The following is a 13,777-nucleotide window of genomic DNA, read 5'->3' on the forward strand; positions in this document are numbered from 1 at the left end:
ATCCAGTGGCTTATGTCACATCATAAATCGAACCAACCAATGTGTTACTTAAGCGTTACATCCTCATTGTAATACTATTTGCATTCTCTAGTATAACAAAAACAGTAGCCGATGAATGATCCCTGTTAGAGACAGAATGCCTGACGGTATTAATCAAATGGCAATGAAAAAGTATCAATCCTTTTTGACATTTTTTGTAATCATATAGGCTCCAGTGTTGTACAACCAGGGGGTTTGTGTATGGTATACAAATGCACACATTATAACAGATAGTATGTACCGTATATTGTGCCAACTGTTCAATACAGTACACACAGTACAGAATGTATTGCTCAAGGAAGTGCTGTATGGAGCCTACATGTTTTTGTGTCATATAAAGCCGCTCTGTACCTTCGCTGAATTCCTTTTCAGCCAGCAGTGACAGCTGACATTGTGGAGTTCCTCTGCTGAATATGGTATTCAGCTATGTCTTTGTGATCACGTATACATCTGCAGATAACAATGTTCACAACACATTATCCGAGAATGTGCCATCAAAAAGGATAAAAGAAAGATTACAAATCACAGTATGTGTAAGGCAGGCTACATTAACCATAACCCCCATGTTTTCTAGGGGAAAGTCTGGGATTATTTTCTGTTCTTGATCTGTTACACAATCAATCAGATAATTTAAATTCCCTTTAAATAACAATTTAGTGCATAATACAGCTTCTTTCTAAAATATTTTGCCATGAAGGTTTAATTTCCCTTTCCAGTTTAAATAATACAAATGTTGCCAAGTGAGTTAGTTACTATGTTACTAGCTTGATGTCATACCTTCTTTCTGTTGTTGCTTTTTGTGTCAGCAAACTGAATCAATTGAATCAACTGACCACAGGCTTATATCTGGCCAATACAATTTTGTGTGGGTGGAGGTTAGACAGTGTACTGCAGCAGGCCCGAAGAGACCCGGTGGTGACCCTTTGATAGTGGGTGGCACCTACTTACAGGCCATTTGTTGTTGGGCAGTTGTTGAAACGGCTAAACGCTATTTTTCTAGCAAAAAAAAAAAAGGGATTTACCTAACTGTAACATTATGGCATCCTACTGAATTGAACACATCAGATCTGTCTATAAAGGTTTGTATTTAAAGAGGTTTTTTTTTCTTTAGCCAGCCAAACAAACAAACAAACAAAAAACTGTGTGGATGTGCTGTTGAGTAATTGTGTTTGTGGGTTCTTGTGACTCAATAAGTACACGCCTGCATTTAGAAAAAAAATACAGAAATAGACATGCTGTAATATTTTAAAAATATTACTCTATAGTCTTCTCAGTAAAAAACAAACACAAACATTTGCCCTAATGACAAACAATTGTCCTAATGAGAGAGTCTCTGACTGTCCATGCTGTGTGAGCACGCACTGACAAAACAACTAGGATCTGATTTAATAACCACAGGTGTACCTGATCCGTTGCATTAGACATTCCATCGTATAATTTGCTCGCTCCCTTATCTGCTATGGGTGACTAAAGAACAAAAACAATGCTAATACCACCTGACAATTTTGGAGGCATACATCACAGGATCTGTTTATGGTCTCAGACAGTATCTCCAGCTCCAATTAAGCATGCCAGAATGAGTTGCAGTGTGGCCCACAGCAGCCCAGCTCAGAGTTATGGATGAGCAGTCACTCTAGCAATGCCTGACCCTGTGTGCTAATTAGATATGACATTAAAATAACATGAGCCAGAGCCAGACTTGTGCTGAAATTAAAATGCCTTTCGTCCAAGAATCATCCGATATAACAAATAAGGACAGGCTAATTGGAAATATTAAGGTAGTATTTACACATACACACATTTTGTGGCAAGAACAAACATTAAATATAACAGGGTATATTCTTCACCGTTACTGTTTTTGTAGTAGTACAACAAAGACAGGTGTAGGGATTTGTTTAACAGATACATTACCTACTCACTTCGGACATCTCAACAGCTTGCTGTAAAATTAAGTGGTTTTCACTGAACTGCATGCCATAACCTTTTGGGATTATTATTTTTGAATGGATTGGATTTGTTTACAGAGAAGTTAGTAGAGTGGAGGTTTTATGTTTCCTGTTTATAGTGTAGTTAACTGGCTACAGCAACGGGTGGGCGGTAAAAAACACAACCCAACTCTCTTCAGAAAGCAGCATTCAAAATCTTATTTTAATTTGTATATTTACTCCATAAACATTATTACAAAACTCAGCAAGTTACCAATATTACATTATCACCATACAGGCTTGATCACAAATATTTAAAACCTTTGCAACAGTTACAACAAAACAAAAAAAACAAAATAATACTCAAATAATTTACATGAAAATCTATAAAACAGCAAATTGTTCACAAATTATATTTTTTTTTCCAAGTTTTCGTATTTTTTCTTTGCTTATTTGTGTTTTGCACAGTAACACAACACTCTCACAACAAGATCATGGTCTTATTACAAAACTCCCAACAAAATGTAAATATTTCTAGTTTTCTGTTGATACTTTCATATTTTGGTTTTTAAAACCAGAAACTTGTCATTGTATATCCTTTCCACTGCCCATAGAGGCGCATAAAAGGTTACTCACACACACAAATACTTCACAGCACTTTCTAAGAAAAATATACACTTACAAAATATGTTACAAATTGGCACACAAAAAATATACAAGATTTTGTAGTGTCAAGAGTTCATTAAGATTCCTTCTGGTAACAACTCTAGACAGTTTATATAAAGCTCGGTAATCTTTTAATGAAAAGAGCAAAAGTAATCCCAATCAATGTCAAAGAATCATGAAGTGAATACATCAAACATAACATTATAATATACATTCATAAAGAGGGTTAGGTACCTAATCTATTTTGCATTTCTTTTTTTGTTAACTCTGGGAAAACAAAAACAAAGAAAAGAAAAGAAAGAAAGAAAAAAAAACAATTGTCAGCTTTCTTAGCACCATTAACATGAGGCAGCTCAACAGTGGCACATTTTCAAAACAAAAAAAAGAAAAAAGAAAACTATGAACTCAGAGAAGTACATTCAATTTGACAATAGGCAGAAATGAGAGAAGGCAGACTAAATGGGCCTGCAGCCCATGTGGAGCTTCCCATCAGCAGCTTGTCTTGGTCCTAACCCTGATACACTGGAGAAAAGAAACAAAGGATCATGGCAGAGAGGAGAGAAAAAAAAAGACAGAGAAAGATTGATTATGATTCTTGCCATATGCAAGCAATCAATTACTATCACCTGTGCGTCAGAATTACCATATCCAGTGTGACAAGGCCTGTTTTTTACATCAAGCTTCAATTTACCCGCACATCTCCATGCAGTCTCATGTAATTACTGCTACGTTTAAAACCTAACATTCAAAAGGGAGAGATGTTTGAGTATATACTTGTAAAAAGACACTCTTGTAAGCGATTGAAGGGGCTCTGCTTTTCTCCTGAAATTCATTTAGTACATAAGCTCAAAGATTGTATAACCTATTAAAGATGAATGTATGGTTTGTTTTAAGGTGGATTTATTTCAGGGGTAGCGAGGCAGTGAATGAGCCCAAAGTAATTAATATAAATAGCTGGGGAATACACTGGATCAGATAGCACCAATACTTTTTTGTTTTCAATTTGTGCCTTTATTTGGCCTTTACTTTATGGCGGTGATATTTTCTGCCGATATGTTGACCTATTTCAACTAAGATGACAACATTTGAAAGAAAGTGACTTCAAAATAAAGAAGTTACATTAAGACATTATGTGAAAAATGAACCAAAATAATCACAGACTGAAAACACCTGTGGTGCAACCTAAGCTATGGCAGTGTTAAGAAATAAATTACATGAGAATGTCAAGAGAATTACTGTTTACATTACCATCTCAGGTAAGATAGAAGTAAGATTCCCACGTGGAGCCAATGCAAAGACATGCTTTTCTTCATTTACAAGATTACAGATGTCATTTGTACTGAAAACTGTTTTCACATTCACATTAAAATCGAACTGCAAAAATGTCATGTCCATTCACAACTGATGCGTGCATCAGAATCTCTATGAGTAATAAACTGCCATGAATTTCCAGTACAAAAACAGCTTTTCAGTGAGGCACAGCCCCAACTGACAAATTATTTCCTTGCTTACCCTCGAACATCAGCACCAAACTCTCCTTGGTCCAGAGAAAGCTCATTTGAACATCTCTTTTTTCATCTTCTTCCTCTACAGTAGCCTTCAGAGCAAACCTCCCCTTTGCCTCTCTTTTGTTGCTTCTCAGTGCCAGGCGATGTTGAGGTAAATTGAATTTGGCAAACAAAGTGGGGGAAACGAGGAGAATTCAGAGTCTTTCTGATTTGGTTTAGTGAGTGGCGGTGTACCACTGCCAGCTGTTGGTGCCTTTCATCAGAGAAGAGAGAAAAGTCCCAAATAAAGAATTCCTGTAGTGGCAAGTGTCTGTAAGGAGTCTCCAACCCGAGCAGCCAATACTCCAATGGATAGAAAAGAGGAACAGCCAATATTCACACATATATAAGAGGTCATTTACACAGCATTGTTACTTTTGGCACATTGATTTTAAGATTATAATCATCTTTTTTTGCAAATATTGCATGTCCCTGTACAACAACATTGACAAAAATACTCTGAGGGTGGAGCTTTTATGAATTTGCAAGGCGTAAAAATGTAAATTTAGACAACCAGTTCCTCTAAACTCCAGAAGAAAAAAGAAATGCTTGATAAAAGGAAATGGGGAGTCATTCCAACTTTGAGGGGGGGAAAAAAAGACAACGTCTGATATGTCATCAATACAAAATGGTCCCATCTTGTCTTTTCAAGATGTCTTGGGCTTAAATAGGGCTCATTTATCGTAGGTTTCCCTCTTGAAATGAGCCAGGCAGTGTATGAAGGACAGCAACAACAGGACATCCATATTCTGCATACAAAAACAGATGAGGAGGAGAGGTGCGTAGATGTCACTCAATGCATTTGTGTATATAGCTACATCTTTAGGGAAAAAGGGGAATAAATACATAATTCAGGGGGAGCTAGTTCTGCTGAGAAAATACGAAAACAAAGTTCCTCATAAAGGCGACAGAATTGTTTTCAAGGCTTATTCTTTTTTTCAGACAAAAGTAAAACAAAAACGACTATAAGAAGAACAAACAAAGCAGAAACAACAAAAGCAAGAAAAAAATGCAGCCATGGTCGTTTCAAATCTCAATCAAGCTTGACACAATCACTCAATAGGTAGTTTGCAAAGTACAAGAAGTTTTTCATGCAGATATTAATTTCCTCTTCGGGTGGGGATTAAAAGGAAGTGGGAGTAGTCAGGGGGAACGTAGTAGTCATGCAGCTCTGGCATAGCGTCAGTGTAGGTATGCTTGGGAGGGAGGGCTGAGCAGGTAGTGGGGGAAAGTGAGAAGGGGGTGCAACAGCAGCTGACAAAATATTACCTCAGTTTCTCAAAAGAGGTCATCAGTGCTATGTCCTTATTTGGGTCTCTCTCAGCTCGCTTCCCCTTCAGTGTCTCAATCCGAGGAAACTTTGCACTGGTCTTGTGACGGTACAGCTTTTTGTGCGCAGGCCCGGGGTTAATAAAGTTGGGTTTATCAAACATGTTACAACCCAGAGCTAGTTGAGGGAATAAGGGATGAGAGGGGTTGAATTTGGCCTGGTTTTTTCCTCCCTTGCCCCCTGCCTTTCTGCCTCTCCCAGCCCCCGTTAGCACGGCTCCTTTTTTCTTCAGGTCTGCCTCTGTGCCTGCCAAGATTTTGAGGGTCTTTAGGTTGAGGCTATTGGCCTCAGAGGGCATGCAGGCCTCAGACATGGGATTCCACAGTGGCTCAATGGAGGCCATCATGAACCTTTGGACCTCAGCCATGCCAGATACAATGTTGGACAGAATATTGGAGGGCTCCTCGAATTCTCTCTGGTCATCTCCAACCAGGCTGTTGCTCTCTGACCAGCCAGTGCCAGACCAGTCCCCAGTGCTACTACTGTCAGTCAGGCCTGTGCCACAACCACCTGCCTGGTTCTTTGCTGCCTTACCCTCCAACATGGCCTTGATCTTTTTGGTGGAGCGTGAGTTCTGTTTGGGCGCCTTGGCCTTTTCTGACTTGGGAGCTCTGGGAGCCCTGACTTTCTTTGGGCTCTGTCCTGCAGCTGTCTGTTTGCAATTGCCTTTCCTCTTTGACTTAATGCTTTTCGAACCAGCCATCATCTCATCAGTCTGTTCATCAAATTCTGTAACTCCCAGCTCCTTTTTATCTAAACACAACACATCCTGACTGTTAAAGTTGTGTAGCGGAAATTGGCCTTCTTCCACTGGGTATGCATTTGCCGTGTGCTCTTGTTGCTGCATGACGTCACAGTTCCACTTCACCTCCCTATTGCAGTCCATACTCATATCATTCACATCCTGGTATTCTCCAACATTCCCCGCCATCTTCATCTCACGCCCCACCACTTGGGGGGACAGGTTAGGGGTCTCAGGAGGGGAAAGCTCTGACAGTGATGAGTGTCTAAACTTGTCAGGGGTGAAGTTGGAGATGTCCAGGAGGTCTGAGGACTCCCTGAGTGGGGTAAGGGAGTCCACACTCTGCTGAATCACCACTTTAGGACTGCAATGAGCTAAGAAGCTGTCTCGGCCCTCCTCCTCACCCTCTCGCTCACAAGACTTGAGGCTGAGGGAGCTGTAATTGCTGGAAGAGGCTGACAGAGAGCCCACTGAGTCATAGCTGATGAGCCTGCCATTGTCTGTGCATAGGGACCCTCTCTGGTATTGCACCTGGCCCTCCACACAAGCAGACTGACACACTTGCAGATCTGCCCCAGGCTGCAGCCCGGCCTCAGTCAGGTAGCTCTTCTCATAAAGTAGCCTGTCAGCCTCAGGGCTCAGCTGGCTGTAGTTAGACACTGGCAGGCTGTCATTCAGGGGTACAGCAGCTGGGAAGTTGTTGGGCAAGATGGGAGTCTCGGGGGTCTCAGGTCCAAAGCTCTGGCTGTGACTTGCACAGAGCTGTGGGTGCCACATCTGGGGGAAGCTGGGGCAGTTCTGGGGAGACTGCTGGAGCTCTGACTCCGAGGGAGGAGAGAGGACGCAGCTCTGAGCGAGCTGCAGAGAAGAAAACTGTTTCTCCTCTAGGGATAGCCCCAGAGGATACTGCTGCCTAGAGGGCTGCTGGGGGAAATAAGAGATAGCTGCCCCACCAGAGGAGTCTGTAGCATCTAGCAGGGTCTGCAGGTAGCCCCCCGGGATGACAGGGACACCCGCCTCCACCTCCTCTGAGGAGGGAGCTTTGTCAGGAGAGCAGGTGGACGAAACAAAGGGGAATTTCTCCTCAGATGTGTGAGCGGTGGTGGCATTGTCAGAAAAATGGGGTTTGACTGTAGTCGAGCTAATGCCTGCCTCTTCTAACCCAGCAGTAGGGTCCTCAATCTGTGCCGCAGCGACACAGGCATCCGTTTCATTTGTCACGCTCCTCCCCTCCTCTCCTTCTGCCCCTTTCATTTTCTTGCTCCTCAGCCTGGCTTCGCTTTTGAATTTCCTTATCCTGACTGTTTTATTTCCTCCCAATCTCCTCCCCTCCCTCTCCTCCCTCTCCTGGGAGCGGCTCTTGGCTGTAACTGTGTGCGTGATGGAGTTTGTGTCTAATGTCACTGGGAGGCCGGGGGCTGCTATTATTCCCCCAACCGTGGGGGTGGCCTCTTCTTTAGTGACACCTCCCTGGCCCCGATCAGAGAGAGGGGAGCCTTGTGCTGTTGCTGATTGCTCCACAGTGTGAATCCTCTGAACCTTAAGCCTGTTTGCAATCTTGTATTTCCTTTTGGGATGACTAGAATTAAAAGGGCGATGATGGCGTCCGTTTAGATGAAAACCACGTTGTTGTTTATCTCTGGCAGCCAGCTTAAGCTGTTCCTGTCTCTCTCTTTGCCTCTCCTGCCAGAAATCCTTCAGAGGAGCCAGTGTCTCATATTTGCTTACTGTGTCTGTGTTTAAGCTCACAGTAGCATCCACAGGGTCCAACTTGCCCAATTTCACTGACATGAGCCTCTCTCCTTTAAACCTGTTGATGATGATGTACTTGATGACCACTGGCGGCTCTTTGCGACAGGATTTCCGACGTTTTTTGGGGCACCAGTCAACATCTTCCTCTTCTTTTTGACCTGCGGGAGCTTTCTCTTTTTTCTCTGCATTCTTCTCACTCTCAAGCGAATCAACATCATATAAGTAATCATCACTGTATCGAACCTTTCTCTTGGAGCGCAAACCATAGTTGAGAGGGTTAGAGGGGCTGAGCAATCTCTTTGAGTGGCCCTTATTAAACTTGCCCTCCTGCAGGGTGTCTGAGGAGGAGCCAGTGCAGGAGCTGTCGTCACTGAATTCGCCAGACTCCTCTGTGGAATTGAAGTCCATCAGGTAGCTGACTTTGGGAGTTGACATGGGCGAGCCTTGGGACCCATCGAGGGGGCTCCTACCACTGCAGTCCCCAGCCTTTCCTTCCTGCCCTGTTTCAAGGATGAGCTCATCAGTTTTGGGCGGAAGCTCCTCAGCGCTCCTCCTCAAGACTCCTGCTCCTTCCTCTTTCTTGGCACAGTTGGCCAGAACACTAGGGAAGAAGTTGAACTGTGTCTCCTCCTGGAGCACGTTTGTTTTTTCCCTCATGTTGTCCTGGAAAGACTCATAACGAATCTTAAGCGAACAGACATCACTGCTTAAAGTCGAGTCATCGTCTTCGTCATCGAATAGATTGTCAACGTCTTCCTCAGAGAAGAGGTTGACAGACAGTTCATTCTTAGAACAAAGGTCCAGCAGTTCCATCTTACTCTCACTGATGAAGGATTCAAAGTAGCCCCAGTCCTGGCTGGCATTAGCAAGCAGAACCTCCTCTCCGCTCACTTTGTCCAGTAACAGTCCATCATACAAGTTCTTAGCGGTTGCATCATCCTCTGGGTCTTCACAGTCCTCTGTTGTTTTGTTTTCATCCACTCTCTTGCCCTCACCTGAGGCTTTCGGCAGAGGAAAGCTAAGTAGCTGGTCAGAGAGGAGTTGTTCTCCATAGTGACTCACTGCCTCCCCCGCATGGCTCAGGCACTGGATGCTGATGTTGTTGATGTCAGAGAAGTCCTCTCGGCTCACATCCCCTATCCTCACACTTAGTCCAGTCTCTGTGTCAGGGTTGGTGTTAGGGTCATGGGGTGTGTTGGGGATGGAATTAGGATCAGTAGCATCACGGGTCTCAATGAAGCAGCCGAGGCAGGTGCGTGTAGGCTGAAGAAGACACTCCTCTGTCAGGGCAGACACTGTGCTGGGCTCCATCATTGAAGCTGACAGAGGGAGGGCAACAGGCAGCAGGAGGGAACTCTTCTGGGTGTCTCCTGTTGGGACCCAGGAGCTTACAGGTGGGGTGGGAAGCGATGTGGGAGTGGTAGTATGGTGAAGGTGGGGGACTACTGTTGGAGCGTCATCGGAGGGAGTGCAGGGGGCCGCTGTCAGGCTCAGAGTGGAGTCAGTGCCAAGGGGCAGGGGGAGGGTTGGTGATGTAGGCGTGGTCCTCGGGTGTGTCGGGCAGGCCTGTTGCGAAGTCTCTGCGGCAGGAGGAGGTGAGGATGGAGGGAGAGCAGCATCAACGAGCCCACACAGACTCAGATCGCCACTCTGCTCACATACCCCTGCAGAGGAAAAAAAGGAAAAGATTTCAGCTCCTTCAGCTCTGTAAGTCTGGAGTTAAATTACATTGTTTTTGCTCTGTAGTTACACTGACATTTCTTCTGGGCTGCTGAAATGCAATTAGTGTCAATTAACCCCCTAGAGCTCAAAATGTCATTTTGTGATGCCAGCCTTAAACATTAATGATTCAGTTGTGGTACTAGGTTGAATAAGAGGTATTAGCGTTGTCAAGTTAGGCAAGGACAACTTCTTACCCATTACTGCTTGATGTTCAAATGTAAAAGCGGAGACAAGGCAGGGAGTAACACAGCCTTAAAAAAAAAATCCTGCCAAATTCTCAGAATGCATTAAACACAAGGAAGGTGACTCACAAATGGAGTCCCCTGCTTCCTGTTAAGTTAACGTGGTGGCATAAGTGAAACTGATAAAGAGCAAGCTGCTGTTGTATTTAGTCGAACTAAATGAGCAGTTTTATCAAAGGCTTACAGAAAACAGTGACTCCTGGATTGTCCTGAAAGTGGGTGTTAGTGATCAATGGAATGACTTCTGCAATTACGAAACCTTGATTTCATTGTTACTAAATGCTTTGAATGTTATGCTAAATAAAGATTTTATCCAAAGACAGAGAGTAGTAGAAAATTCAATCTGAAATGTTTCTAAATTGTGTAACTGAAAATAATGTCTCAGACATTCTCTTCTTCATAATAATATATAACAATGGTATTATATGTTTTCCTTTACCAACCCAAGAGCAATATATGAGACCAATTTAATGCAGCCGTCTTGCATTACCTCCCCGTCTCTTTAGCATTTCATTTGTTTAGATCCAACTTAGCACTCAGGTAACAAGATACCACAAAATTACACAGATTGGCAGCAACAATAGCAGTAATGACTAAATTGAAAGTAGGTTTCAGTGATTTTCTTCAGGTCGATTGTGACAATGTCTTAATCAGTTGAAGACATCCATCTGATGAGTAACAATCAAAACCCACAGAAGCGGGCTTGTAGCAGCAGGCAGATAGCTTTGTTTGCTCTGCATAATTAGATGACAGCAGCCGAGGCAGGTACGTACACATGGGACACGACAGGCCCATATGCTGGAGACTGTATAACCAATATCATCTACACCTGCCTCCCTCTACAATCCCAAGCTGCTACCTCACACATATTCTGTAAAATCACGCCAGGATAAAAGAATTAAAACGGAAAAACAAACCACAGCGATTAATGTGTTCACAGAGGTTAACTAGCAACGTCGCCCATTTGAGAATGGATGCGCCTAATCATTACTGAGGAACTGATAAACACTTGAGGGGAAGACTGCTTGACAAACAGAATTCAGCATGGCTGTATTGATGATGAGTAAATCTTTGAATATGGATATGATTGGGGAGTGATTCAACGAGGTAATGAAATTTGTGAGAGCAGGTCTCTCTGGGTCTGTGGCCTGGGGACACATCGGAGCAACCATAACGCCTACTAAAAGCATACGAGTGCGCTACTGTCATCCTTAATGAAGAAATCCTCAGGAGAAATAATGCATCTTCTCCCTTCCCCTCAGAGTCAGAAAACTGTTAAAGCAGCAACTTGTCTGGGGCTGCAGAAGCATCACAGCGAGGCGTTTGCCATCGGTTCCCTCCAATCTGTGAGCCGAATGACCTCAGAGGAAAAGCATGTTACCGACACATGTTCTCTGTGGAGAGCAGAGACTGCATAAGAGACATACCACCATCACCTATTGGTTCAGTTTTTCCACACTAGCTTGCCTCGCCTCTCTGTTTCTCTCTCTGCCAGCAAAGTTATCAGCTTCCTTCATCAGCAGTAAGTTAATTATTAAGTTTTGGGGTTTTTTTTTCACCCGCGCTTTCGTTTTCATAACAGCATGTATATCGCGTGTGGAGGAAGCTTGTTGTTAATCATGTAGCGGATCGAAATCAACATCACTCGCGGATGGCGTCGTTCTCACAGATGTATAAAAAAAAATAACAGGATTAAAATGCTAAAATGGGCCGCTAAATATATTTGGGCAGCTGTTAATATACCAAGGTGGGCCACCCAAGTAAAGCATATGTGTGGGAAACACTGTGTGGACTACCGTTTTGAAGCATCAGACGACAACAGTGATTTATTTTCCACATGTGGACACAATTCCTTTGGTTTTTTTCCTGAATTATATGTAAACAGTGCCTGTGTTTGAAATCTACAAAGTAATTTTCCAGCATGCATAGATAAGGCAAATATAAAGAAATGATTACTTATCTCTTTCATTAGCCCTACAAAGCAGCAAAGCCACAGAAGGAGGGAAATTACAAAAAAGGGGAGAAATTAACTTCCTTTATCCCCCCCTGCTCGCATGAAACCTAAGCTGCCACCTAATATTGCCAAAAGATTGTTCAAAATTGCTGTGAAACATTAAACTCATATTGAAAAATGTGTTTCCTCAGGGTTTATAATGGATTAACAATCTATCCTATCCAATGTGTGCGTGCATGTGATTTTATTGTGTGTGAGTGCGTATGTGAGAGTGAGTGTGTGTGTGTTCATGCATGTGTATGTGTGTGTGTTCATGCATGTGCATGTGTGTCTGAGAGTGAGAGTGATAGAGTGTGAGTATTGGCTTGGGGGTATAGTGTTATCGAGAGGCCATCTGTCTCCAGCTGGACCATTAGCTCTTCAGCTGTTCAGAATGTGCCACAGATCAGTCAGTCAGACAGGTACACAAACACACACACACTCTCACACACACACAGGGTCTCACAGCGATGACTGTAGATGACAAATCGAGTTTGACATTAGAGGTCAAAGGGGGATCAGCAGCCTCATATTCACTGATATGGTACAGCATAATGTTTCTACTGCATCTGAGCTGGCAAATGTAAACAAGATAAACATCCAAAATGCTCACTGCTGCCAGAATTCAATATCTAGCTCACAGGAAGAGCAGCTCATATACGAATAAAAAAAACAAGATTCATGCACTCTGAGATCATCCTAGCACAGTTGCAGTTTTGTAATTGTGTTACCATTCGATGTCCTCGAATAGAAAGCGAGGCTGGTTTTAACACCGCTCGTGCAAGCTGGCATGGACATTCACCACCGAGCATATGGAAGGACCCCGGCTGCTGGCAGGAGGTGGTGATCTTCTGATCCCCAGCCCTGCCAAGCCCAGCCATGCTAGACAGCCCGACCACCGCCAAACTAGACCAGACCAGACCAGACCAGTTAGCACTCTGAGCTCTCAGAGTCTATCTTTCTAGCCGTGACATTCAGGGCTCCGTCCACCTGAGGTAAACCCGCGCTGCTCGGTGCCAGGCAGCTCTGCGGGGAGACGAGCCCATGCCGAGGGACACGGTCATGGACATGAGGAGAGAGACAAGTTGGCGACTGTGGCCTCATCTATTAGTGTGTCACATGCCACACACGTGCACATGCATGCTTTTTCTCACTTACAGTCCACTTTCAGTCAGTTTACAAACAAAACAAGTAATAATAAGAATATTTCTAAATGTCGACCTTCTTTCCCTGATATTAACATGAATCAAGCTCTACTCCGCGTGGCCGAGGAAATACAATAGCTCAAATATCACAATGTGATGTACAATGCAAATGAAAACAGCTGACATGGCCTTTTCTTCCTTTTAATGGCTTTTTGAAATAATTCCTCACACCCAGCCCCCATTTCCCATCCCCTTCTTCCTTCCTTTTCTGCTCACTATCTCCTTCCCTTCAAACTTCTCCGCTCCTTATCCCTGTTATATGGAGGCTTTTACATTCGTAAAATGCCGAGCTAGCCATTCTGCAGCTCAGCCACCCGGGGCGTTCACTCATCCAGCTGGTAGGCCAGCCACAGAAGTCACTTGCTACCTATTGCTCCATCTTCACTATATGACATTTTGTGAATGGTGGGGGGAAATCAATCCAGCCAGTACAGGATGTTCATAATAAGTGGTGAGTAACTGCAGCAATGATTCATGGCCATCCTCCTCAGAGAGATGCCCTATTGCTGCTCAATGGAGCCACTTTCACCCTTTCCTCTTACGCTCCTTTTCCTACTCTCATCCTCCGTCCTCTCTCTCTTCCTCTTTTCCTCTCGGGGCCTCTGAAGGAACAG

The 13,777-nt window shown here is 43.6% G+C and overlaps 1 protein-coding gene across 1 annotated transcript in view; it reads right to left on the reverse strand.

Moving 5' to 3' along the window:
• Positions 1 to 2,168: 2,168 nt before the first annotated feature.
• The window catches only part of nexmifb (neurite extension and migration factor b), a 59,028-nt gene continuing 47,419 nt past the window's right edge, over positions 2,169 to 13,777 (reverse strand). Inside the window, exons 3-4 of the mRNA XM_084353195.1 lie at positions 5,447 to 9,665; positions 2,169 to 3,152 (exon numbers count right to left, since the gene is read on the reverse strand). Of these exons, the coding sequence (XP_084209321.1) occupies positions 3,086 to 3,152; positions 5,447 to 9,665 (4,286 nt within the window). The 3' untranslated portion in view covers positions 2,169 to 3,085. The remainder of the gene's footprint in view (positions 3,153 to 5,446; positions 9,666 to 13,777) is intronic.

This window comes from Pagrus pagrus (genome assembly GCF_965226575.1).
Source record: "Pagrus pagrus genome assembly, chromosome: 5".
NCBI classification, from domain to species: Eukaryota; Metazoa; Chordata; class Actinopteri; order Spariformes; family Sparidae; genus Pagrus; species Pagrus pagrus.